This window comes from Podarcis melisellensis (genome assembly GCF_964234715.1).
Source record: "Podarcis melisellensis genome assembly, contig: HAP1_SCAFFOLD_296, whole genome shotgun sequence".
NCBI lineage: Eukaryota > Metazoa > Chordata > Lepidosauria > Squamata > Lacertidae > Podarcis > Podarcis melisellensis.
In genome coordinates, this window is record NW_028112913.1 from 15,641 (window position 1) to 42,805 (window position 27,165).

Here is a 27,165-nt window from a genome sequence, read left to right on the forward strand (position 1 = left end):
TGGGGCTACAGGAGCTCCTCTCCCTTCCTCTGTGCTCCAGGGGGAGAAGAGGCACATCCACGTGGCCATTGCTCTCGCTGCTGTGTCCACTGAGACAGGAGGTCACTCGCTTGGAGAGGGAGGGGTTCTGTGTTGTTGGAGGAGGGCTTGGAGCAAACTCCGCCCTCTGAGGTTGGGAAATGAGCAATTGTGTGTATGAGAGAGAGTGCGTGCATATGGTCCATGACTTACAAGAAAGGAAGAGGCTCAGCGAGAGAGCAGAACCGGGCCGGACGAGGATGCTCGGTTGGGTGGTAGCGGATGGGGAGCCGCGGGGCTTTCTAAGCCGACAGCCGAGGATGCCTCTCCGTGGACGAAGGATGTTCTGGGGCTGTGCAGGGATGCTCCTCTGCCTGGCCGGGTTGCTCCTGCCTCGGAGCGCCGCCTCGCCCTGCCTGGAGCAGTGCAGGTGCTACATGAACACCTTGTTCTGCCAGGAGCCCAACACCATCCAGAACTTGGCGCAGCTGCGGGGCTTGGAGAACTTCACAGAAATGTGAGTGTTGCCCGGGGGCGGCTGCCTGTGGGTAGGTATGATGGGAACGGGATGGGTGGGGTTCTGCAACTCCTGCCTAACTCCTCCGTGAGTTCCTAGTAGAAGGGCACAGCCGAAGTTGGGGTGCCTTTGCCTCCAGAGAATTTGGACCTCTGACTGACACATTTCTTGGAAAGCAAGCTGGGCGAAAACATCTCTAGGATCACAGGGAGCCGGTAGAGGTTTGAGGGATCTTCCTAAAAGTGAGAGAGAGAATGCAAATCTAGCATCTAAGTTGTGTCTTATTTTTTAAAAATCAGAGATGTACACACATACCCTAAATAAACGTCTACACAATATGGTTGGGGGGCAAGTGTGTGCACATCTTGACCCACTGCATGCTCTTACAGCACAAGATGAGTGTGAATAAGCCTCTACCCAATGATGACCCCCCCCATGTGAAATCTTTAAGGGGTGGAGAACCCAGAACCAAAATGCCACCAAAGAACAGCACTATTTAGGAAGGCGCTCACCCTGAGTAGGCGCTTGCACTGAGCACTTCTTTAAATGGAAATAGAACCGGCATGAAACAGTAATTTTCTATTACATCTTCTGAATAGCATTATCTTAACATCAAATAATAGGTTTAAGCTTTTTATTATTGGACCAAAATCGCAACTCCTGTTGGAAAAAGCGAATGCAGCCTACTTGGAATTGGGATTGCGGGGGGGGGGGGCTTAAAGTGATCTGTCCCTTTGCGCAAACAGGTGCGCTCTCTCCTCTCCTATCATCTTCGCAGGCGTCTCCCTTCCTCCAAGCACACACGCACCTATCTTCTCCTATACAACATGCACATCCTTGTATGGGATAACGGGGGGCGGGGCGGGGTGGCCCACGACATCAAAGCTCCACTTTCCCCCCTCGCGAAGAAACCCCTGCGTGTGCAATGCCCACGCTTAAAGGCACGGGATGCTCATTCCGACGTGGTAGCAAAACTCAGGAGAGGCTCGCAATACGCAGACAGAAACTGAGAAAGCTGAATTGGGGCAAGTGGGACAGTGAGCAGAGTACTAGGGGCAGAGAGAGGCTATTGCGTGCGTGCGTGCGTGCGTGCCTGGTGCTGCCATCTCTGCCGAGGTGCCTCTTCTCCTGCCTTGTTTTTCCCTGCTCGGAGGCTAGGACCCGAACCAATCGATTCAAGTTACAGGAAGGAGATTCCGACTAAACATCAGGACGAACTTTCTGATGGGAAGAGTTGTTCGACAGTGGACTTCCTCGAAGGTGTTAGAAGTTTTGAAACAGAGGTCGAAAGGCCATCTGTCATGGATGCTTTAGCTGAGATTCCTGCATTGCAGGGGTTGGACTAGATGACCCTCGAGGTCCCTTCTAACTTTGCGATTCTACGAATCTATTATTCTGGCCAAGCGAGGAGCAGCTTCGACCTGCTCGCTGCGGCCCTCGGATTATGGCTGCGTCTCCTTCGGCCAGGAGCGCTTCCAGAGCAGCTCAGAGGTGGACCGGCAGCCCTGCAGTCGGAGGATGTCAGCGAGCCTTTCCAAGCCACTTCTTTACACTGGGACTTGGATCGGGACTGCTGCGGATACCTAACCCTGGCTGCGCTTCTGTCCGTCATAAACCGGCCCCAAGAGGGACCTGCGGTTAAGCCCAGCTAGGGGCGAGCCGGACAGAGGCAGGCAGAGCCGGCCTGGCTTCTTCGCTGGGGGAGGGCGGCCGGCCAGCGGCCGAGGGACGGACAAAGGCGGCGGGAGAAGCCGCAGTCTCCAAATACTCTGGGGCTCCTGAGCAAAGGGCAGTGATAGGCTGGCCGAGCGGTAGGAAGGTGAAGGGTAGGAAGCAGCAGGACATGGCAACGGCTGCTGGGGAGGGGGGAGGCATGCCTAGTGGTTGTAGCTGTGCAACATCTGCAGACAACATCCAGGATCCACTACCGCCCAAGCACATTAGCTTCCCTAGCCAATATTACTTCACAGTGTGATAAGTAATATTGCTCAATGAAATGCGCTGCTCTTTTGCTCCTCCTGGTCCCAGTCGTCGTACTGGGAGCCCGTCTGGGCCTCAAGGCTGCCGATCCTTTTCCTAGAGACTCCCTGGCTGATGCCAGCTCAGGTCCAGGAACTAGCCTGGCTGCTCACGATGTGTTTGCGGGCAACTCTGACTCCCCTGAGGAGTGTTGCCCCCACCTCGCCCTTTGCTGCCGGGATGGGAAAGTGCGTCAGCCCTGCCTGTTGAGAGAGAGGCTGTTTCCTGGAAAAACCACCCAGGGAAGGATGCTAGAGGAGTCCCCATTCCTCTCGCCTTCATCCCAGCTTGGCATCCAACCCTCTCCCTCTGTGAACTGTTTTAATGCTGGCGCGGTGAAGATGGTAGCCTAACTGTGTCTCAGTTAGTCCAAGAGTGCAAGGGGGTGGGGCTGCTCAGTTTAATGGGGTTGTGAAAGAGGCAGTGTCGGCAATGGGAATAGTTAAGGATGGCGCTGACAGTCCAACAGGCAGAACAAACACCATGCTATCTATCTGTGGTGCAGTGATTCTGGTTATCCCATGCCCAGTCATGGCTCCAGAAGGAGAGAACACAAAGCAAGCCGGAAAGGCACAACCAAAACAATCTCTGGCCTGGAGCACTTTCTGCAGAGGAAGGCTGGGGTGGGGGTGTTGCAGTTTAGAGAAAAGACTAATTAACAGGTGGCTTCACCTTGTTTGACAATTGTACTAGGTAGAATAAATTCTTCACACACCCATAAGAACCTATGGAAGTCCCTCATACAAGATGTGGCAACAGCCAAAGACTTAGTACACATTTCAAATGCATCCCATAAATTCCAGAGGGATATCAGAGATGGCCCCTCAATGCATCCTCTGAGTCCAGAGACAGACAAGCCCAACACCTTTGTGGGGGCAGAATAGCACAGAAATAAGAAATCACAATTCCTGTTTATTACAAACTTCATTCCACCTTTTAATTGTAGCTATTTCTTTAGTCCTTTTTGTACCAGACAAAGGCCTTTCTGTTCTCTCAGGTCTTTCAAATAACTCAGGAGATGTGATCCCATTTTTAATTTGATGGATGCACTAAATGGTTTGGATGTGTTGCTGTAGATTTTCTACCTCTCGCTTTAAAATGTTGTTTGGATTTTAATTGTTTTTACTTATAAGTGTCCTCCCCTGAGAATGTCAATTTATCAGGCAGCATAAAAATGTAATGAATACATTTCCCAAAAGTGAAGTCTCAGTTTTTGCCCAAGCTGACCACAGAGCTTTCAGGCTACCCAATACACCAGTTTTTTTGAACCATCTTAGAAACTCTGAACCCCCATTCCCCAAGTATTTGTGCTTTCTTTGTCAAAGGGAAGGTATGGAGTGGAGGGTGAGAAGAATAGGGCCCCCACCCCTGCCTTTTTCTATTATTATTATTATTATTATTATTATTATTATTATTATTATTATTATTAAAATGTGTATACTGCCCTTCATCCAAAGATGATAGCGCAGTCCACAGCATAAAAATACTAAATGAGAACACAAAATACATAATAAAACATAAACAAAAACAAACCAATAACCCCTCTCCCTCCCACAAAAACATTTAAAAGGCCACAGAATGTTAATCAGTCCAAGGCCTGGGAAGAAGAAGAAGAAGAATTTATATGGTTAAAGAGAAACATTTTCACCTGTAATGAAGGTGCCAGGCAAGCCTCCATGGGAAGAACATTCCACAAAATGGGGAGCCATTGCAGAAAAGGCCCATTCTCACGTTGCCACCCACCTCTTGCAGAGGTAGCGCATGAAGAAGGGCCTCAGATGATGAGCTCAGGGTCTGAGTAGATTCATATCAAGAGAAGGGATCTTGACCAGATGAGCAACCTAGTTGCTGAATTCTGCACTAGTTGAAGCTTCTGAACTATCTTAAGTGGCAGCCTTATGTGTAATACACTGCAGAATAATCTAACCTAGAGGTTACCAGAGCATAAGACAACAGATGTTAGGCACAGCTGGACCACCAGTGGAAGCTGATGGAAGGCACTCCACACCACCAAGTGACAGCAAAGGATCCAGGAGGAGACACTGGCAGAGGAAGAGGAGTGTGGGGGGAGTGCACCACCCCCGGGACCCGTGCGATCCCTGTGGGGTTCCTTCTACTCAGAAAAGTAAAATTATTTCAATGGAAAGCACTCTGGGTAAATGTGCAGAGAACTGCTGCTTTGGCGTGCGTTATATTCAAACAAATTCAAAGCTTTACTTGGAAACTGCTCTTATTGGAACACCCTCAAGGATTTTAAAAGACGACACCTCAATAGCTTTTGTCATGTTTTCCCTTAGGTTAGATTTTATTCTTTATAATGAAAGAGCTGAAAACTGTTTAATGTATGATTTCAGCAGACTGGAAATCTGTGTGCATTAATATTTGTGCTTTCTACGGAAAGCCACCTGAGAAAAGTTAATCATTATCATGCTGATTTTAGAACTGGAGGTTGTAACCATGCCAGCTGTCCAGTTTGACTTGTATAGATATTCTGTTCACCCTTAAATTGGCGAATTTTGCACACCACCTTAACGGACATATAAGGAGCTCACCTACATGCACACCTGAAGAACACTAGAAAATTCAGCCTCTTGTAGGGCTGTGGCCAGCCAGCCCAACTCCTTTCTAGGTGCAGCAACACAAAGACTTATTTGCAGGAGCGAGAAAGGGAGTGTGCGAGTGTGTGATCTGCATCTGACTTGGCTGTTCAGGGGTGTAGAGGTCCCCCTGCCCTGATGCTGCAGCCCCTGAGGCCTCCTTGTCAGAGACTTTGCTAATAGCTCTTCTCCATCTTCTGTGCTATAAATGGAGGGCAGCTGATGGGCCATTACAATCTTCTCTCCAAGGGTCCATCAATTATCCCCCACTGGCTGTGGCTGGGAGAAACATTCCTGGAAGATCTATGGAGGACAGACGCCAGCTGCAGGCTGGGCAAATGTGGGCGATGCCACTCCCATTCACAGGAGGGAGACGACTAGTCATGCCAGTGACCATTAGTCACATGTGGCACCAGAAGCAGAACATGATTTAAAGAGGCTTAGAAATAGTTTGCCTTTTCTCTTAGAAATCCCTGCCCACTTGAAGGTGCTGTGAAGGGTGCTCTGGGATTTTTCTGCTGCCCCCTATTCCTTAAGCAACTTCAAGTTCTCTAATATGCTTGAATAAGTTAGACTAGAAACCACTTTCTATCCAGGGAAGCTCAAAGAGTGTGTTGTGGCCTAAACTGCATCCAAGCAGCCACTGGGACCACTTTTGGGTGGGTCACCAGTGAATCAGCTTTTGTTGTTGTTGTTGTTGTTGCTGTTGTTGTTGTTACTATTACTGAATTATTATTATTATTATTATTTCATCATTTCTATACCGCTTTATATTTTTAAGAAAAATCTCAAAGCGGTTTACAGCATATTAAACATCAACAAAACAATGCAGAATCAAACATTTCTGAAGAAAGTAAAATATAAATTACACAGTCAAAGCAACAAAATTAACAGGAGACTAAAATACCATCTCAAAGATTTCAAAATAAAACATTACAAAGGAAGTCAACTACAGAATACATATTTAACACAAAACAAAAACAAAATCTTAAACATTTCAAATATAAAATGAACATTTAAAATAGCATAATTAACAAGAGAATAAAATATTATAAGCATGACACAGCTGTTTGGCAAGCACAAAAAGATAGGGCAAAAGAATCCAATAATTAGGATTTGTTGTCAGGCATAGTGATGTCCCTCCAGTCTCCCAGGGGCCTCTTGAGTAGAGCTGGGTGAGTCTGGGCCCCGTCCCCTTGGCCAGGTGGAAAGGGTCTTGCAGAGAGCAGCCTTCACGCCTCACAGCCTGATCAGAAAAGGTGCAAGGGAGAAAGTGTGGACTGCTCCTCCCATCCCCAAATGGGAATAGTGATCATCGCACTAACAGCGAGAGATGCAAGGGCAGCTCTGTGGAACAGACTTATCTGAATAAGCAAACATAGCAGATCTCTATCCACTTCTCTTGTAAGATTCTGGGTGCGATTCTGCAATGTGCGAGGGAAACTGTCTGGCCAGATCCTGTGGGCTTCCATTGGGCAACTGCAGCATCTGTTGCAGCAGGCCTGTCCATCCCAGGGCATTGCCAAAGCCCCACTGGGCTTCTTTTGACCCAATACTCGTGGGATGTTTTCTGGAGAGACTGCAGTGGAGGTTGACCTGGGTGCGAGTGAAATCCCTCAAGGGGCATCCTCTGCTCTGTTGCGGTTCCCAGCCTGTCTGTCACAACAGAGCCAAGGGGTCCGTGTCTGCCCCCCCCCCCAGGCCAGTCTTGAAATTGAAGCCTCTTCTTCTCTCCTCCCTTCACTTCATGCAGCCTTTGCCTGTTCACAACAGCGGAGGGGGCTGCCTTGTGCTTGCAGAGGGAGCTAAAGGAGAAGCTGGCAAGGCTGCAGGGGTGCTGGGCGGGGAGAGAAGAGGCAGTGCCAGGGAAGGAAGATCCACACAGCTCAGTGGCCAGAGCAGAAAGCCCCACAACCATTTCCCAGCTTCTCAAAAAATGAGGTTGTAGCCAACAAAGTTCTTCTCAGAGCAGACCCTCTGAAATGAATGCACCAGAGTTACTACTGTCCATTTATTACAATTGGTTTACTCTGAGAAGAATCAGTGTTGGATGCAGCTCCTGAAGAGCTGCTGCCAGTCAGTGTAGGCAATGTTGTGTTAGATGGACCAATTCAGTCTAACTCAGTACAGTGGTACCTCGGGTTAAGTACTTAATTCGTTCCGGAGGTCCATTCTTAACCTGAAACTGTTCTTAACCTAAAGCACCACTTTAGCTAATGGACCCTCTTGCTGCCGCCGCACCGCCAGAGCACGATTTCTGTTCTCATCCTGAAGCAAAGTTCTTAACCCGAGGTACTATTTCTGGGTTAGCGGAGTCTGTAACCTGAAGCGTCTGTAACTTGAAGCGTATGTAACCCGAGGTACCACTGTACAAGGTAATGGCTTCCTACGTTTCCCTTCAGGCTCAATTTCTTGCTGGTTGCTTTCCCTTCTTCTTAGTAAAATGGCCTTATTAGGACATAAATGGTTTTTTAGTTTTCTTTCAAGTAAAAATAAAATAAAAATAAACCATAAACTAAAATTTGACAACTTCACAGTGAACAGACTGTTTTTTTTGGGGGGGGACAAGCCTGAATGTGTACACAGGCCTTCTCTGGATAAGCTGTTTCAGCAGCTCTGGTGCAAGGGGGGAGCAGGCATGGGGGGACATAACTGGGCTTCTGAGCCCCACGGGGTGCCGCAGAAAGAATGTTTATTCAGACTTTTTATTAGGCAAGCATTTAACCCTGACACAGTGTGAATATGGCTTGACAGGCTCCTCTCCTTCACAGAGTCATTGAGAACCAGATTACTCTGACAAACCTGACTCAGGATGACATGAAGAATCCTCGAGAGCTGAAGAACCTGTGAGTCCCTTGGCTGCTTGGTGCTCCGGTTGGCGGGTCTGTGAGGAGGCCAAGGAGGCGGCTGGAAGTGTGTGGTTGGGGAGGGTTCTCCTTTGGGCAGAGAGAGTGAGGCGTTTCTGCCACAGCCGAGAGTGTGTAGCTTTGCTTTTGCTTCCCTTCCAGCTCCTGGTCTGCTTCCACCCCACCTCCTTCTGCACCTCCCCGTTTCAGGCAGCTTTGCAGGAAGGGGAAGGAAATGCTCCCCGCCCCCAATGCTGAGCAAACAGGAGGAGCCCTGGCACAGGTGCCCCAGATTCAGGGCAGGTACCTAAGCCTGAGGGTCCATGAGGTCTCTCTGAAGCACAGGTGGGCTTCAGAGGCGCTTCACTGGAGGCACCTGTTTCTTGGGAATGATGTCAGGGCCGGGTTGCAGAGAGGAGAGAGTGAACAGCCTCACCCTGCCCCATATTCCTACCTGTCTCGGGAAATTTCCTCCCATTGCTGAGGATGAAAATTCCTCTAGTGTCATTTTATAAGGTGAGGGCAGAGAGCCCCATGGAAGAGCCTTACCACCCCCACCTCCACACAGCACCATCTGCCCTCTTGCCAGCCCCCCTGACATGGCAAGGACTCTACTATGGCTTCAGGAGCCCCACTGTCAGGAGCACTCTCCACTCCACCCGCCTGCGACTGGCCTGCCTCCATCCTGTGCTCCATCCTGCTGAGGCCAGGGACATTTGGCCAGTGCCTCTCCTGAGGTGGCACTGCCTTCCTGGGCCCAGACAGGCATGGAGGTACAGAAGTGTTGCTGCAGCAAAAACAGGCCACTGCAAGGGAGACTTTGGGTTTCGCGGGGTGGCGGCTTCCTGGCCAGCTGCGCTCCGACTGACTTTGCTCATTTGTTGCAGAACCATTTCAAGGACGCAGCTGCAGTTCATTGCACCAGACACCTTCAGAGGCAGCCTGAACCTGACGCATGTGTAAGTACCTGGCTCCTCAGCCACAAGCACTTCCCAAGTCCACACCTTTGCATTGCGCAGTGCAGGGCAGACTGTGCCTCTTCGTGGGGAGGACAGGACTGCTTGGGCTCCTCTGCCCTGGGCCTCCATTTCCCCCTCAGGCTGCAAAGGAGCAGCCACCACCAAACTCTTGGGGTTGTTTCTGGGAATTTCAGCCACCTACCTTGTGATTCCCCTTCCACTCCCAATTTCCTTGCTTGGAACATCAGTTGGGGTGGGGCCATGTGAGCTCCTGTTCTACAGGCTCAGTACTGGAGACTTGCTTAGCAAGTTGTTCTTTTTTGGGATTGTGGTGACATGGATGGAGGCAGCAGGAAACTGCTGGGCAGATGAACTTTGCTATGGTGGAGGTGAAGAAGGGAAGGCAGCCCATCGCCAGGGCTCCCCTCTCAAGAACCTGACTGTCTTCTGCTCCCACTCAGGGTCTCCAGACATATCTCCTCCCCCTCCTGTGAGGCTTGCAGGAAGCCCCTCCCTCAAATGCAAACCTCTCTCCCCTCTCCAGCACCTTCCGAGGCACTTCTTTGTCCCAGTAGAGATGGAGGGCAGGTTGATCAGGGGAAAGTCACCAAAAGCAGGCCCCTGGCCCCTGAGGGCCCTTTGCCCCATGTGGCCTCCCAGTCTGGTTTGGGCAAATGCTTGACAGGCAGGCTGAGCCATGGCCAGTCAACAGGCAGGGTGGACCCTGGCTATAGCCAGTTTGCCGAAGGAGGTGTCAGCTCTGTCTTTGTGGTGAGGGGCTGCCCCACATATAAGGGATACAGTGGGACAAAGTGTGGCCACCCCACCCCTCATCCAAGAACAGCCCCCTCCCCAAACAAGCTGTTTCTCTCCCACAGACCATGGACATGGAGTGAATGGAGACCCCAGCCTCCTCCTCCCTGACTGCCCCCACCTCCAGCTTTCCTCTCCTTGCCCTCCCTGGCATGTTCGTTGCAGCCCTGGGCTGGGAGGACACTGTTTATCATAGTTAGTGTTAATGTCCCTGTACAACACGGGGATATTGATTTGCTCCCATGCAGCTCATGGCCAGCGGCTGGCAGCCCACCCCACCCCCCAACTTCCTGCCCAGATCCTCTATGGGGCTCAGAGGAACATTGTTGGCCCTGGGAGATCAGCTGGGGTGGGAGGGGGGCTGAAACTGGCTTCCTGCTCTTTGGGCTTTCCTTGTTAAGATCCTGGCGGAAATGATGGCCATCAGCTAGGAGGGCTTTAGCAGGGGACTGGACAAATTCATAGAGAAGAAAAAGCTCCCTAGGGCTACTAGTCACAATGGCCATGCTCTGCCTCCACAGTCAGAGGCAGCAAATGCTTCTGAATCCCAGTTGCTGGAACCCGCAGAGGGGAGTGTTTGTGCTGCAGTCGGGTCCTGCTTGGAGGCTTCTGGCTGGCCACTGTGAGAACAGGAGGCTGGATTAGATGGGCTCCCTTGGCCTGATCCAGTAGGGAGCTTGCAAGGCTCTAAAGAGAGGGGGCGTTGCTCCCAGGCATCCAAGGTTCAGCCCGGGCCTGTTTCCCAGGTTCTCTCAGCAACACAATCACTGCAGCAGAGAGAGAGCTGGTCTGCAGTTAACAATTCTTCTGGTGGCAGTACCTGGGGCAGTTTCAGCCAGGAGACCCTGCACCTGCACTAGCAGAGACAGGCAGAGGCCCATCCCAAGGCAAACAAGGCTTCTCTTTCTCTCTGTCCCCGTGCAGGAACCTGGCCTACAACCAGCTGCGCTTCCTGTCCTGGAGGCTCTTCCACCACCTCCATCTCCAGGAGCTGTAAGTCTCCTCCCATTGGCCCCTTCTGGACAGGCATTTGGGAAAGCTGTGGTGCTTCAGGCCAAACCCCTTTCCCACATGCAGTGTCCTCCTGCTGGTGCTACTGAGGTTTTGGGGTCTTTTTCAAGGGGGAAGAGGGGGCAGCTCTGCTGATTTGTTCATAGGAATCATCAGGAGGGAAGTGAGAGACTGTGCTCTGATGCTTTGCAAGCATCCTGACCTCAAGGTTTCAAGGGCTTAAACACCCTTGTGGCCACTTGAATCATGTTGCTGGAGAGAAACTGAGGCACCCTTCCCTGGTAGTCACTGTGGTCAGTGGTGGCTGGGTGGCCAGCTGAAAAGATGCAATGTTGGGTGGACTCCTGCTCCTTTGGTGGAAAGGTGTAAAAGCTGGTGTAAAATGCCTGACAAACTCCTTTTTTGCAGGGGACTGCTGTTCCTTCCAAATTTACAATTCTAGGATTCCTACACCTGCAGAAGGAAGTGCCCTCCCTCCTGCTGCTCCCACCCCATCCATGTCTCTGCATGGGCTGCAGCTGTGAATCTCTCCAGGCCAAGTCATCCGCCAGCTCCCTCCTGGGGGTGCCCTTGCTTTCTTCTGGCTTCATTAATTTGGAATAATGACCCCAAGTTCTGTCCTGTCCCAAGACGCAGTTCTAAAGATCCGCTTCATGTTAAGAGGAGAGGGGAGAGGAAGCTGACTTTTGTCCTCCTATTTCTGGCTAGGATAAAACAGCTCTTGCAACAGGGCCAGGGGGCACTCATGCCATGTTTTTAAACCTCCCCAAAGGGCTAGAAACTGGCGGGGTCTTTTTGTTTTTTAATGAGGAAACGGATGCTCTTGGGATGGCCACACCTCCGCTTCAAAGTTTTCTGCAGGGTTTGGTAGAGCTTGCCATTCAGAGTTGGGGGCCACTGCCTGAGTCTGAACTGCCCGTGACCTCCCCCCTTTCTTCCCCCCACCCACAGGGTGCTGATCGGGAACCCTCTCCAGTGCACCTGCCGCCTCCGGTGGCTGCAGGTGTGGCAGGAGAGCAGGCAGGCCGAGTCCTTGGGCAACCAGTCCCTTCACTGTGTGGCAGAGGGCGAGAAGGTGATCCCTGTGGCTAACATGACCATTGCAGGCTGTGGTGAGTGAGTAAGGAGCTGTGTGGGGCCCTCTCTGCCATCTCCCATGGCCCCTGTTTTGTGCCACATCTGGGGGCCCATCTGAGCCACCAGGCAGCTTCCTCCCTGGGGCAGGATGTTGCTGGCCAGAGCCTGCCTTCAGCCACCTCTGCTCTGTCCCTTCTCTTGGGGTAGAATTCCCGAGGGTCTGGATTGAGTACAACCAGGAGCCCTTGGGAGAGGGAGAGAGCGTCACCCTGACCTGCAACTTCACTGGAGAGCCACGGCCAGATGTGCGCTGGTTGCTGCCGAACGTCTGGATGGACCTTCCTCCCCGCATCACCCAGGCAAGCACCAACCTGGATGGGCAAGTGGCCTTGTCTCCAGAGGCCACCATGTGCCAGGGAGGAGAACAGGAATTGGGGGTGCCTCTTATTCCAGTGCTGGTTGGGCCTTTGAAGCACCACAAGAAAGAGATGGAAATAACTGGGGGGACAGGGGCTAAACAGGCAAAGTCCAGTCCATGACTGACTGACCTCCTCTAGGAAGCTGGTTAACCCTAACCCTAACCCTAACCCTAACCCTCAGTTACTCCAGGCTTTATAGCAGGGCTTGGAGGGCGGGTACTGGGGGGGGCTGTAGTGTGTGACCAGCCTTTCTCTATCCAGCTTCATTGGTTCAGCCACATGTTCAATGTGAGCATCTCATCTGTCCATGCAGAAGTCTGAGTCTGAACTCCAGCTGCAGATCTGGAACGTCTCCTCTGACTTCAACCTCCGGAATATCACCTGCCAGGCAGAGAACGAAGCTGGACTTGCAGAGGATGTGGCCCAGCTGAATGTGACATGTAAGAGAGTTCATCTGTCTCCTGCAGCCTTCTTGGTCTTTTGCCTCTGGGAGGGGCCTCCCTCCCAGGCTGAGTGGGTGTCCAGCACCAGCAGCCCTTCCAGGGGAGGGGAGGGGGCTGGTGGCTCTGGGGCCATTTCTAGGGTGCATCCAGCCAGCCTGGAGAAGTGCCTGCTGGTCTGAGGGCCCCTTTGAGACTCAAAGGGCTATTTCTGGCTGCTGGGGGTCTGACAGAGAATCGGCTCCTAGGGCAGGGTACGTGTGGCTACCTTGAAACATGCAGCAGAATGAGGTGCCGCTCTTTTTTTCAGGCTAAGTCTTGGAGGGGAGTGACTTTTAAAAATGTTCCCCTACATGAAAAGCTCTTTGCAATTGGAGAAAGCAGACATAAGAATGATATGGGGCTCTTGCAGGGAGCTTCATGCAAATAAGAGGTCAAAATAAATAAATGATATGGCCTGGAGGACACACACACACACACACAGTGTAACAATCCTTTTTTTTAAAAAAAAATCAAGAACGAAACAGAAATACAAAACATAAAATGTCACTGGGCTGATCCCATAATTCTGGCTTAACTCTTCATCCAGCAGTTAGATCTGGGTTTAAGGGGCTTCCAGGTGGGAGGGATCCTGCTCATACAGACACAAAAATATTGCCAGCATCCAAAGTCCTCTCCCCCTCCATCCCCCTTCAATCCAATATGTGCTGTTGCTGGGGCTTCCAATCCCCACGCACGAGGCCTGGTTGACCCATTTGCAATATTAAGCCCCCTGCCTGGAAGCGCCTCCCCCCAGGGTCCCAGGAGAGGAGATGGGCACAGTGACTGCTCCCACCTCAAAGGCTCTGGCTCTTCCCCCCCCACTGTCTCCCCAGTTCCTGCCGTGATTGTTGAGGTGGGCTCCGTCCTGCGGCAGTTCCACAAGGAGTGCATCCCCTTCATTGTGAACGGCAACCCCACGCCCCACATCTGGTGGCAGCTGGACGGCGAAGCCCTGCATGAGAATGACTTCATGCGCACCTTCCTCTTCTCCAAGGAGAAGAACACCACAGAGGTCCATGGATGCCTGAACTTCGACAACCCCACGCACGTCTCCAATGGCAACTACACACTGCTGGTGCGCAACGAGCTGGGCAACGACTCCTGCACCACCTACCAGCACTTCATGGACCCCCCTGGCGTGGGCATTCGTCCAGAGGATCCCATTCCTGGTACGGGGCTCTCTCCTGTGAGGTGACCCCAAAGCTTGCCTTAAAACCAGAGGAGGAGGTGGAAGGGCCTGCCATGCAGCTGATGTCGGCTCCTGGCTGCTCCCTCTTTTGGTCTGGCTGGGGGAAATGGGGCAGGAACACCCATGGCGGGCATGGGGCTCAGCCACACCACCTCCCTCACTCCTCAACTGTGCTTGTGGGTCACCCAGGGGTGGGGTGTCTACAACTGTGGCCTCCAGAGGCTAACTGAGGTCTCCCTCCTCTTATTTCTTTTTACTGCTGCCTTAGTCTCCCTATCGCCAGTGGGTAAGTATTTGGGAAGAATGTGCAGGTCCCTTTGCAACAGGGCTGGGAGGAGAAGGGGCCACAGAACACCCTAGATGGGGGTGGGGGGAGGACACCTACCTCAGCATGAGAAATGAGCCACTGAGCTGCAGCTTTGGAGTTCAGGAGCGGCAAAACTGTCTTTGTGCCTTGTCTCGTCCATCTTAGCCAGGGGGCATCTGTGCCAGGAGAGGCAGACCCCAAGGAGGCCCCTGACAGATGTGGGGCCATCTGGGTTGCATCCTGGAGGCTTCCATGTGAAGTCTGAGCGAACGGCGTAACCTCCCTCTCCTGCTTCTTCTTTTGCCCCCAGGAAAAGGTGACATGAACAGCACTGAGCGTGGAGGGCCAGTGGAGACTCCTGAGGAGCACACCATTGGGGTGAGGCCTGGGGACCAGCTGTGTGGGGCGAGTGGGCACAGGTCTGGGCTTACATAAGTGATGGTGGAGCCATGGCTACAGAGCGGCCCGTCCAGCTTTGCCGGTTGGGCACATGGATCTCACCCAGGGCTTCATATGAGCCAAGCAGGCCGGGTGGGGAAATGCGCACCCGAGAACATTTGAGCTGATGTTAAAGGAAGGCATGCCTTTGAGCATGTGCAAAGTGACACAAAGCAGGCCACAGGCAGGAGTTCCTGGACACAGGAGGGAAATTGCCCGGCTCTGGTGTGCTGTCAGCTCTGCCTGCTCCTTTGGGCCTTGAGGCCGGACGGCCATTGAAGGGCTTTTTTGCAGCTCCTCACATCTGACCCACTGGCAGGGAGAGGGCTGCTCATGCACCCAGTTTCCTGCACCTGGTTGGCCACTGTGGTTGGATGGACCCTTTGGCTTTTCTGGGGTACTGATGGTTCCCTTGTTCCTCCTCCAGATCTCGGTGGCCGTGGTCCTGGCAGTCTGTGCCTGCCTCTTCCTCTCCATCATGCTGATCATCCTCAACAAGTGTGGGCAGCACTCCAAGTTCGGAATTAACCGTAAGCCCCTCTCAGCCCTTCTCCTGCTCGGCCTCTGAGGTGTAGGTGCCTCCCTCCTCTCCACCCCCTTTGCCAGCTGCTAACGGGACCAGGGGTCTTGCTCAGCACCCAAACAAAAGGCTTCCATTGTGCCAGTGGAGCCAGGAGGACGGGGCAGTTCTCCTTCCTCTGCGTGACCTGCCTGCCTGTGGCACCTGTGGCTGGGTGTCAGGAGGGCTCACAGTGGGGAAGGGACCCAGAGGAAGCTCGAGGGAGCCGTATAGTAAGCACAGGGCTAGCACCTGCTTTCCTCTGGTGCTTTTGGGAAGCCCGTGAGAAATGCTTGAAGAGACAGAAGCCCCCTCCCTCCCTCTGCTTATTGTCCTGCAACTGGAGCTCAAAAGATAGACTATCTCTGAAGCTGGAGGTTCTATTGAGCTATTGTGGCTAAATAGATACTAATCAGAGCCCTGACCTTTGTTATACCAACACCTGGTCTTTGGAAGGACAGGGGGAAGCAGGGGCAACCAAATCCTGGGGCGGGTGGGTGTTCCCCCACCACTTTCCATGAGAAGCTGTGCTTCTCCCCACCCCCAACTTTGGCCTCTCTGAGATTTCATTGTGGACCTTTCCCAACCACACAGTCTGCAGTGGCTACCTCCACCCTTCCTTGGCCACCGAAATTATTGTGCTGCGGGGAGCAAGGGAGCTGCACCCCGCTTGGTCGAATGGAAGGTGGTGGAGGCTGAGCTGGTTCCCTCCATCTCCTCCCCCATTTCATTAGCCTTCCTCTCCCTCTCCCTTCAGGCAGGCATCAGCTGCTAATTCACTGTTGGAATTGATTCAGGCTGTAAATGGGTTTGATCTGCCTGGATCACCCCCAGGGGGGCAGGAATGGCAGAAGGGAGGGGTAGGGAGAGGGGGGGCAGAGAAGCAGACACTTGTTGTTGTGCAGCCAGATGTCACAGCAGCAGCAGCAGCAGGGGCAGAGCTCAGAGCCCCCGCCCAGTTGGACTGGCTACCTGCCGGCCTTGGATGGCGGAGGCTGGGTGGATGGGCCTGTGTGCACTGAAGTGAGGGTGGGCTGCAAGACCAGCCTCTTCATTGTGCCCCCACCCGCACCGCAGTGCCCCCAGACGGAGAGGGCTGCATCCAGATCACCAGGGTTTGTGTGAGTTTCTGGGTGCTGGTTAAGTGAGCACTGGCTGAAAGAGATACAGATCTAAGGGAAATGTGGCAAAAATCAAAGGGTGTTGGGTGGGTGGAAGGTTCATCCACAGAATTCCAGCCTGTGGGGAAAGATGCTCAGCAATAAGGCTTCCTGTGATGATGGCTGCCTGCTCTGACTTCCAGCCTCACAGAGGGAACATCTGCTGGTCGCTGGGGCGGGTGTGGGCAGTGTTTGAAATTAGCCAGGTGCCAGGTGCATTTTGCAACTGGCAACTGGCCTTTTGTGACTGGGTGGAGATGCCCAGCATCTCCAGCTGCCTGGTTGCAGTCAGCGGGTCTGCCGGGCACAGCAGCAGCAAAAGACATGGCAGACCCTCTGATTCACCTGGCAGCAAAACACAACACAACACAACAACACATAGTTTTTGCTGCCGCACTGCCAGGTGTTTGGCAGGGTAGAGCAGTAGCAAAAGACACCTATTTGGCTGCCATGCTCCTCTGCAGACCCCCCTGATTCACCCTCAGCATCTTTATTTTTTTGCTGCAGGGCTGCCTGGTCTGGTAGTGTGGCAGCAAAAAAAGAAAAAAGGCACCTAGACATTTTGTTTTGATGCCCACAACCTAGGTCCCACGGGTCACATGGATCCTAGCATTCCTACCCCAGTTTCTAACACTGGCCATGGGGGGCAGCTTACAAGTGGGGAGAGCTGACGGAGAGTCAGATGCCAGAGAGGCCTGCAAGGTCTTTCTAGGAAGAAAGGATGGAACTCCATGGTAGGTCCCGAGCTCAATCCCTGCTGGCTTCCCTGCTTGCTGTGGGTCATTGTTGAGAATGCAGAGCAGGATGGAGCCCAGTGGCTTCCTATTGCTCCTTTCTGTGGGGTGGATCTGGTCCCCTATCCTGGAAGAGGAGGCTGCCTCTTTGCACATGCCATTTGGCTGACTCTTAGGTTGACTCTCCAGGCTTTTCTCTGCCTTTGGAGCCCCCCCCCCCATCCCTGCCAACTCCCCAGCCACCAGCCCTATAGATCTCGAGTCACTTTCTCTCCCCACCTCCCCCCACTCCTGCCAGGCTCCTGCAGCCAGGCATCCTTGCCCTGACGTTGATGAAGATGCATGGGGGGGAAGGCTTGCTGGTTATGGACCCTCTCACGGTAATTACTGGAGGCTTAAACGCTCCGGTTACTGCTCCCTTGCCAATGCCTCCCACTCAGAGCAGCGAAGGGAGGGGGGAGTAGGAGGGGCTCCTGCTCCTTTTGCCGCCTTGCCTTGAGCATTTCGTGGGTCCGCAGAAACTGACTACCATCAGGCTAAAAGCATCCAGGAGGCCCACCTGCCCAGCAGCCCAGGAGGCAGGGTTTGCAGGGAGCTTCCCTTGTGTGAAGGCCCCCCCCATGTGCCTTGGTCCCTGGCCTAGGGCTGGAGGGCAGAGGGAGAGGCCTCACTGGTTCCCCCAGGGGGGTTGCTGGGCAAGGTGAGCTCTATCCCAGCACTGATTCCACAGGGAGGACAACTTCCTGCCTGACCTCAGTTGTTACTCTAAAATTTATTGTGCAACACATGAGCCCCACCCCCACCCTCCACAAGGGAATTTATGGGCATGCCAAAAGCTTTTTTTATTTTGCTTCTTCTGTGGCACTTGGGATGGTGGGATAAAACTCTGTGTGCGCCTAGCATTTTTCAGCACAGGAGACCTTCCTCCCCAGGTAGGCACGCTCATTGTTTTTCCAGGCAGAGACCTGAGGTTTTGGGCACCCACCCCATCTGGCCTGCCCTGGGCGGAAGGTGCCTGTGTCAGAGTCTCATGGCTTCCATCTCACAGGGTCAGCTGTGTTGGCGCAAGAGGATGACCTGGCCATATCCCTGCAGTTCATGAACTGGGGCAGCAGCCCCCTTTCCTCTGCGGAGAGCAAGCTGGACGCCCTCAAGACCAACTTCATCGAGAACCCCCAGTACTTCTGCAATGCCTGTGAGTGCCTGGATTGCCCCATGGATGGAGCAATTCTTCTGCGGGGGTGGGGCCTTCATGTGGGTATTTCGATGCATAGGCAGATTTTGCTGGAAAGGGGTGGGCCAGTGTGGCAAAGGAGCGTGTCTAGGATAGGAGAGGGGGCTGCAATGTAAGCCCAGCGGGAGCTGCGGATGTACCCCCAAAGTCCCACTGCAAAGGGATTTAGCCAGTGGAACAAATAGCAGGGCATCCTCATGCCCCCCCCACTTGACCCTTTAGATGGCAGGCAGCCCTGTCTGCTCTGTCATCCTCTCCTGTGCCAGTATCTGAGAGCCAGGCCATGGGGCAGGTTAGCCAAGGTGGGATCCTCAGGAGCTCTGCATACCCCATGAGAGTTTCTCTCGGCCTCCCACTTTGGACTCAGAGCTCCCTTTCTCCTCCGCACAGGTGTCCACCACATCAAGCGCAGGGACATCGTCCTGAAGTGGGAACTGGGAGAGGGAGCCTTTGGCAAAGTCTTCCTGGCTGAGTGCTACAACCTCAGCTCTGTTCAGGAGAAGATGCTGGTGGCCGTCAAGGTGAGCCGAATGGACCCCTGGCCCCCTCCTCGGAGAGGCAAGGCAGGCGAGGGTGGCAGTTCTCCCTAAATTCAGGGCAGGTTTTCCAAAGTGTTTGTCCAGTTGCCATGAACCTCAAGCTGGGATTCCCACCAGCTAAATTGTTCAGGCCTGTGCATCTCTGCTTCGAGAGCGAGATGGTTGAGTCCCCCACTCCCTCCGGCGCTGTGCCCTTCCTGCCCTTGCGGCACAGCCTCCTCTTGCTGCTGCTCCTGTAATGAACCCAGCTCACCTTCCTTCCCCAGACCCTGAAGGAAGCCACAGAGAACGCCCGCCTGGACTTCCAGCGTGAAGCAGAGCTGCTGACAGTCCTGCAGCACGAGCACATCGTCAAGTTCTACGGGGTCTGCACCGACGGGGAGCCCCTCGTCATGGTCTTTGAGTACATGAAGCACGGAGACCTCAACCGCTTCCTCAGGTTGGCTGACTGCAGGGAGGGAACACTGGGCTGGCAAGGCCAGAGGGAGGGGCAGACCCTGCTGGACGTGGTGGCAGCTTCGGTGTTCTTGTTTCATTTTATAAGAATAATTTATTACTTATACCCCGTCCATCTGGCTGGGTTTATAGCACAAGTTTCCAATGCCCATCAGCAATACTTCTTTCATTCTTTTTGGCAGCATACAATTTAGGAACAAACCCATAAAATGTAAGAAGGCAACATGAGCCCAAAGACTGGTTAAAACAACATTGAAATGAAGCCACTAGCTCCTGATGTCTAAAAGCCACTAGGATGTGTCTTTAAAACCAGGAAGACTGGGAAATGAGAAAGACCACAATGTGGGCCCCTCATGGTGGGGCAGGGGCAGTTGATAACTGGCACCACCACTGAGTAGGCGCTCCCTACAGGAGCCCCCTGCCTCCCCTCTTGGGGGCGTGTCTCTGCAGATGGTCTTATGGACCAGGCAGGTCTATGGAAGAAGAGACTGACCCACTTAGACTAGCACCAACATTTTGAGATGGGCCCAGAAATAGGCTGGAATGCAGTGCAAATGCCAAAGCACAAGTGCAATAGGGTGATATATTGGTGCCCTTTTTGAGACCTGGCCATTTTTCAGCATCCCGTAGCAGTCCTTCAGCCCACACAGGCCAGAGTGTCCTGGACATGCCAGCTCTTTCTGCCCCTCTCTCTTGGTTCAGCACAAAAGGAGCCTTAGGCTGAGGGAGAGAAGCTGCCCAGGCGCCTGGCCTGCAATACACCCCAGGCATGGGCATTAGATGCAAGCACCCAGGATCGCATCCAGCCAAGTCCTGCTCACTGCAGGCCTAGAAATCAACAGGCTGAAGTTATCCGCAGCCACTGATTTCAATGTGTTTGCTCAGTGTAGGACCCTGGAGGCAACCAGGGCTGGTCTACCCATGAGATGAGGGCAGCAGGATCCACAGCGGCACCAGATCCCAATGTGGATCTTTATTGCCCCGTTGTTCCGGATGCAGATGTTTCCACACTCCTTCATCCCTGGCATGGAGGGAGATTCCATTTGGTGGTTTGCCTCAGGTGCCAAAATGTCTTGGGCCGTCCCCAGCAGCAACAACCCAGTGTCTCTCTCTTGCACAAGTGCGCACACTCCCTCACAGTCCCGGGGTCAAGTGTCCATGGATGAGCCAAGAGCTTAGATAACCCACAGACCCCGCCCCGCAGCTGGTGAGCCAGAAGCTTGTGCAACGTCCACAGTTGCCTGAGCTTTGCAGCAGCTGCCCCAAGGATGCTGGATGCGCAGTCCAGCTTTCCCACCTTTCTCCAGGTGTGCCTTGCACAGAGACTGGCACCTGGACTGGGCAGAGGTGCCTCTTCCGCCTCCTCCCAGACGCCCCTGCAAAAGAGACTTTCCTTCCCTCTTCCTTTTGTTGTTGTTGTTGTTGCACTGAAATGTCCCAGCCTGATCCTCTTCTCAGAGCCACCCCCCCCCCGAATGCCGCCTCCCACTCCCCCTCCCCCACTCCATTACTGCAGCAGCAGCTTAGACGTCCCCCTCCCCCAGCTAATGCAATCTTCCCTTGCAATATTGATTAGATTAGCTGTCTGAGAGGCTCAAATTGAGGGGGATTGGCCATCAGCTGGAATAAGCAGAGTCTCTTTCGATTGGCCCCCCAGGTATTGCCAATAGACAGGAGCTGCCAACGGCCCCGATTAGCATCCCCAGGACAGGCTCAGAGACGCACGGATGGGGCGCTTATGGTTATGAGACTTGGCATTAATGGCTGCGCTTTACGGGAGACCTGGGCTCCTTGCCGCAGCCACTTCACCTGCCATTGTCTGCCAGCCTTAGCGTCAAGTGAGGAAAGGGCAAGACCACCTTGGGGCGCGGGGATCAACCCTCTTTAGGGGAACCCTGCCCTCCACCTTCATGCCCGGCCCCTGGTGGGCTTCCGGGGGGGGGCTCCTGACTGGCTAGTGGCTGGGGAACAAGAGCTGGGAGAGGGGTCCCTTTTGGTCTGGTCTCCTCCTCTCCAGGGCGAGCGTGACCCTCCTGGCACACAGGGGAACCCATTTGCCACCCTCTTGCCCACCTCCCCTTCTCTCCAGAGTCACCAAGCGCCCATTTGCACAGGCAGCAGGTGCAGCCACACGCTGGAGAGTAAGGCGCTTAACAGAAATGCTGGCAACTTCACCTGACGGCCTTTGGTCACTTCAGACATGTAGCCCACAAGCCAGGAAACTAAACTGAGGTTCACTTTTAGTGCTGTACAACCAAATCTGCATTGAGGAATGATCTCCGTGCATGCAGCCACTAAGGTTCTAGCCAGTGTGGGTGTGGGTGTGATCCACTGCCTTGGCATTTGACCCTCCTTCCCTGCAGGTCCCACGGACCTGATGCCAAGATCCTGGACAATGGGAACGGACAGTCCTTTGGCCAGCTGAACCTTGGCCAGATGCTGCAGGTGGCCACTCAGATCGCCTCTGGGATGGTCTACTTGGCCTCCCTGCACTTTGTCCACCGGGACCTGGCAACGCGGAACTGCCTGGTGGGCCACAACCTGGTGGTGAAGATTGGGGACTTTGGCATGTCCAGGGACATCTACAGCACCGACTACTACCGGGTAAGTGCGGAAGGGAAACGGTCTCTGAGGGCCAGGCACCCTCCCTCTGCAGCCTTTGCCAGAGTCTCCTCTGCCAGGCAGGGGCCTTTCCGTTCCAGATCCTGCCGCTTTGTCTTCCTCCTCCTCTGACTTGCATCCTTGGCTTCCACTCTGCCAATCCCTCCCTTCCACCCCCTCTTCTCTTAGGAGGCCCCTGCAGAGAGGCTGTTTCTCTGCCTGAGGTCTCCCCAGCAGCAGTAGTAGCAGCAGCCTCAGTGGGGTCATGGCTCATCCACTCTGGCGAAGATAGTGAAGGCCAGAGCTCGCCGGCAGGAAACACACAGTTTTCTTCCTGGCTGGCTCAAGTTGGTCCCCTCCTGCGGGGCTCCCAGGGGCTCCTGACCACTTTTCCCTCAAGGGCTCTGAAGGGATTCACCTCCCTGACAGGCCGGGAGTCCAAAGGGGCCACTCCCAATTATCTTTTTCCCTTTTAGCTTCTGCCCTGGACCCCTATTCATTTTTAATGGGGCCTACAATGGAAAAAAAAACCTTGGAGCACTTAGCCGGTGGAAAGATGGGAGGCCTGGCAGGCAGGGAGGGGAGCTGCCATTAAACGGTTAATTAAAAGCGGGGTGGAGTGGGGAGAGAAGAGCAGTTGTGGGGAAAGTCTGAGCAGGAAGCAGACTGGAAAGTTCCTGGCTTCCCAATGCCTGGAGAAGCCGAGTAGCAAAGGCTTCCCCTTAAGTGCTCTTACAGGAACTCTCCGAAGTCGGGACTGAGTGTTTGAGACGGGACCTCTCCGCAAAGGCCGGGCCCAGTACGGACTCCTGGCTGCAAGGGAGGGAGGGTTCTCCACCATCCATTTGCAAGGAAGTGGGGAGGCTCTTCCAGCAGGCGAGCTCCATGGTGGACCTAGGAGGGGATCTCTCTCCTTTGGCTATCCAGAAAGAGCTGCCTGCCTGGAAGTAGCCAGCCCAACGGTTCAGCAGAGTGAGACAACTACCTAGCTCTAGCAGCTGGCTCTGGCAACCCCTCCTTGGCTGCTGCTCCTCTTTAGCCCCCCACCCCAGCCATTGCCTTCGGCGGATGGGGGCTACGTGTGCCTCACAGCCTGCCCTGCCCCACCTCCCACAAGCTAGACGGCTGCTGCTACCGTCCCTGGAGCTCAGCCTCACCTGCCTGTCCAGCCAGTTTCTGGATGCAGAATAGGGGAGGGGGTGGCCATCTTGTCCTTTGCTCAGGTAGCCCAATGGCTTGGCCTGGCCCTTCAAGAGAGCTGACAGTTGGCATTGCTCACCAACTGCACCTGGCGGATGATGGCCTGCCTGCTTTCTGCTCCAGACATTTGCTAAGATACAACGGATTGGATGGGGTGGGGGCTCACTTGTGCCTTCCTCACAGTCCCAGTTCCTCCTCTTTGTCCTCATCATCCCCCTTTCATTTTCTCCCTCCTGCTGACCCTCTGCCCATTTTGCCTCCTGCACAGGTTGGGGGCCGGACAATGCTGCCCATCCGCTGGATGCCCCCAGAGAGCATCCTGTACCGGAAATTCACAACAGAGAGTGACATCTGGAGCTTCGGGGTGGTCCTCTGGGAGATTTTCACCTATGGGAAGCAGCCCTGGTACCAACTCTCCAACACGGAGGTAAAGGGTGGGGCGGAGGAAGAGTCATGCAGGCAGAGAGAGCCGTGTGTGTGTGTGTGTGTGTGTGTGTGTGTGTAGAGCTAGCCTCATCTTTTCAAAGATGCTTTTCAAGGACAGAGGTGTTGGATGGATTTAGATGAGTAGGAGAGGATATTTTATTTAGTCATTATCCTCCCTTACTTGTGTGCAAATGCAAATATCTATTTCAGCAGAGTTAAAAATCACCATCTGTATGTAGCTTATCTCTAGAAGCTATTAGGACAAGGTTGCATAACCTTCTAGAACAATTATGATATCCAGGCATGCTTTTGGCAGACTTGGATTCTCTTCTCTCTGTTTTATGTTTCCCTTTTAACAAAGAAATCACTCCCAGATGGTTTAGCAAACAAGAAAAATACAAAGTTTACTCACGTCAAATGCCAGGATTCAACAGATACAGTGATAAAAATTAGGCAGACAATAATCCTTGAATACATAGTCCAGTTCAAAAGGAAGATTGGTGTCTGGAGGAGAGCAAAATGCATTTAGGAAAAAGTGTACCGTATAGGGAACCATGGTCTTTTTCCCACCACCAGCTTTGCAGTCATGACATCATAGAGTCCCCTCTATACAGGTTCTGAAACTCCGTAGTGCCATTGCCCTCTTTGTGACTGTCTAGCAATCATGCATTTGTGATTTCAGCTGCACCCCCTCCCATAAGAGGGAGGGAGGAATCTGGGTCTCCTCCCTGCCAGCCCTGTGAGCCACCTCTGAAATCTGAGGAAGCCAAAACACAGCACGCAGGTCAGGCTAGGAAGACCCACAGATTAATTCAGGTCCAGAGGATTTCAAGCATATTGGTAAACCTGGAAGCCTTTTAGGAGAGCTACCACCCCATCTCCCACCCACCCCAACCGTCCAGGGCCTTCTCACTTGGGCACCCAGTTTAAGTTCCAACGGCCTTCAGTGGGGCATCCTAATTTGCCCATCTGTGGGCATTGGCTGAGCAAGCTGAGAAGTTCCTTTCATTTTGGACAGGAAGAAACGGAGGCAGAGCCCAGCCAGAGCAGAGAAGGCAGTCATGTCTCTCTCAGGGGCAAATGCCTGAGTTTCACCCTCCATCTTTCCCCCTTCTCCCCCTCCCCACCCCAGGCTATTGAATGCATCACCCAGGGGCGTGAGCTGGAGAGACCCCGGACGTGCCCCTCGGAGGTCTACGACATCATGCAGAGCTGCTGGCAGAGAGAGCCGCAGCAGCGGCAGAGCATGAAGGACATCCACAGCCAGCTGCAGACCCTGGTCAAGGCGCCCCCTGTCTACCTGGATGTCCTCAGCTAAGGCTGGGGCAGGGCAGGAGGAGCGTGAAGGAGGGAGAGGTGGGCAGGCGGGTGCCAGCTTCTCTGCACCTCCCTGGCACCCACCAAGAGTTGCACACCATGAACCCTGGAGACCCCGCTGCCATGGCTGGCTGCTGGATGGTGCTGGTGAAAGCTCTCCCCATGTCTCTCTCCCCCAGCACCTCTATACCTGGCAGAGGAGCGAAAGGCAAGGCAGCAGGTTCCCCATCCGCTAAAAGGGCCTCTTCCTTTGGAGGTCCCTAAAATGCCTGCAGAAGCCAAGAGGTGGAGCTGCATTTTCCTCTGGAGGCTGATGCCCCTTTCAGGCTTTTGCTCTGGTACTGGACAGAGAACAAGATGCCCAGTTTGAAGGATGGCCACATGGGAGGCACCAGCTCCCCCTCTGGGTTGGGAGAAGGAGGATGGCACAGCGCCTGGTCTCTCCTGGGACTGGACCTCCCAACCGCTTCCCTCCCTCGACTCACACCAGGATGACAAAGGGGGGCGGTGCTGTATATAATCCACAACATGTTGGGGTTGGGATGGTGGAAGAAACTGTTGCCACTGCTGCTAAGAAATAGCTTATTTATTGTCCTAAGCGTTAGATTTTCATTATAAAAATAGCTTCTGCAGGGGGTGGGGGAGGGGGGAAAGTGGGGGCCCCTGGGATTTAAAAAGCTTCATGAAGTGGGGTGTGTTTCCTGAGATGTGGGGGGAAGAGGAGTGGCTTCCCAATTAGGGGGTTAGAAACCAAGCCAGGGGGAAGGAAGGCCAAGTCCTGCCTGCTGATCTCTTGCTTGATACTGAATTCTGAACCATCTGGGGCTGAAGCCAGAAGCAGGGAGCCGACCCTTCTCAAGTGGGGCTCTTGGAGCTCCCAGGCTTCCTTTCTCAGTTGGGGGGCTGCTTCTCTGCAGATGGAAGGTGGTCTCCCTGCAGGTGAGCCGCTAAAGAGAGGCAGGCAGAGGAGGAGACGGAAAATGGAGAGCCGAGCAGGGCCTCATCCATCCAGGGCGTGAGCGACTCTGGGGAGCAAGCCTGAGGCCCAGCCTGCCATTTCTCTCCCCAGAGACACAATGCAAGACAATTGCTTCCTTGTGTCAATGGGGGGGGGGGCTTGCCCTAACCCCTCCCCCAGCTAACCAGATTTCAGTCTGGATTTGTGCCAGAGGGGTCTCTCTGACATCCCTTTGCCGCTGACCTTAGTCCTGCCAGGGCTTTGATTTGGCCCATGGGTCTCTTCTGGGAGAGCCATGCCCACCTGGCCCCAGGTGATTGACCATGGGAGGTTGGCACTTGGGGACCCAGCCTGCTTCATGGTTTCTCTGGGCAGCATCCATCCCCCTAGGGTGCCAGTGGCCTTTCCCCTCGACTGGACCCCTCCCCACTCAGCCCGGCTTGCGCAAGTCCACCACAGGCTGTGGCCCTTCGTCTGTGGGCAGGGGAGCCTCTCCCTCTCGGAAGGCTGCCTGTCACATTCTGAAGCAGATGCTGAGAATATACTGTGCTGAATAATGAAATAAAGTCTCCTGTCTGACTGACTCAAATCCCTCAGGCCAGACGTGTCTTTCTTCTGAGTTGCTCGCTATGCTTCCTTGGCCGCTGGCCTGCGCATCTCCAGGCTGCCGGGGTCTGCACAATGCACAATATGTGGGTGTTAAGAGGGGGCTGCCCACTTGGCTGTGTGTTTCTCTTTGCCTTCCTCCTTGCCCTTCAGTTGCATCTTCTTCCACATCGCTTATTTGCACACCACCTTTCCCTGGTCGAATCCATGCTCAAGGCAGCTTGCAATATGAGAAGATTTGCATCCTTACAAAGATAAATCTTGCACTACAAAACTTTTTGGTTAACCTAAGATAGTAGCTTGGGATGAGGACTTGTGGCAAGAGGAAAAAAGGGAAAAGGTTACGAAAATATATCAAAAGTAGTCATAAGCAATAAATAAAAATTTATTAAAATGTACATAACAAAATTAAACAACCTCTATGTAAGTCATAGTTGGGATACGGGTGGCGCTGTGGGTTAAACCACAGAGCCTAGGGTTTGCCGATCAGAAGGTCAGCGGTTCAAATCCCCACGACGGGGTGAGCTTCCGTTGCTTGGTCCCTGCTCCTGCCAACCTAGCAGTTCAAAAGCACAAAGTGCAAGTAGATAAATAGGTACTGCTCCGGCGGGAAGGTAAACAGCATTTTCGTGTGCTGCTCTGGTTCACCAGAAGCGGCTTAGTCATGCTGGCCACATGATCCG

General features: G+C 53.5%; 1 protein-coding gene across 2 annotated transcripts; it reads left to right on the forward strand.

Moving 5' to 3' along the window:
• On the forward strand, positions 1-25,559 carry NTRK1 (neurotrophic receptor tyrosine kinase 1). Of its 2 annotated transcripts, XM_081931801.1 has the most exons (17): positions 1-535; positions 7,923-7,997; positions 8,885-8,956; positions 10,694-10,762; positions 11,732-11,892; positions 12,065-12,216; positions 12,590-12,716; positions 13,592-13,927; positions 14,216-14,233; positions 14,565-14,632; positions 15,120-15,222; positions 18,194-18,340; positions 18,770-18,900; positions 19,185-19,357; positions 21,738-21,978; positions 23,444-23,602; positions 24,734-25,559. In XM_081931801.1, exons 1-17 carry the CDS (start codon positions 180-182, stop codon positions 24,917-24,919), a joined length of 2,574 nt encoding a protein of 857 aa, XP_081787927.1. In that variant the 5' UTR covers positions 1-179; the 3' UTR covers positions 24,920-25,559. The 2 variants fall into 2 exon arrangements, with proteins under 2 accessions (XP_081787927.1, XP_081787928.1); XM_081931802.1 differs by lacking the exon at positions 14,216-14,233.
• The last annotated feature ends 1,606 nt before the right edge of the window (positions 25,560-27,165 follow it).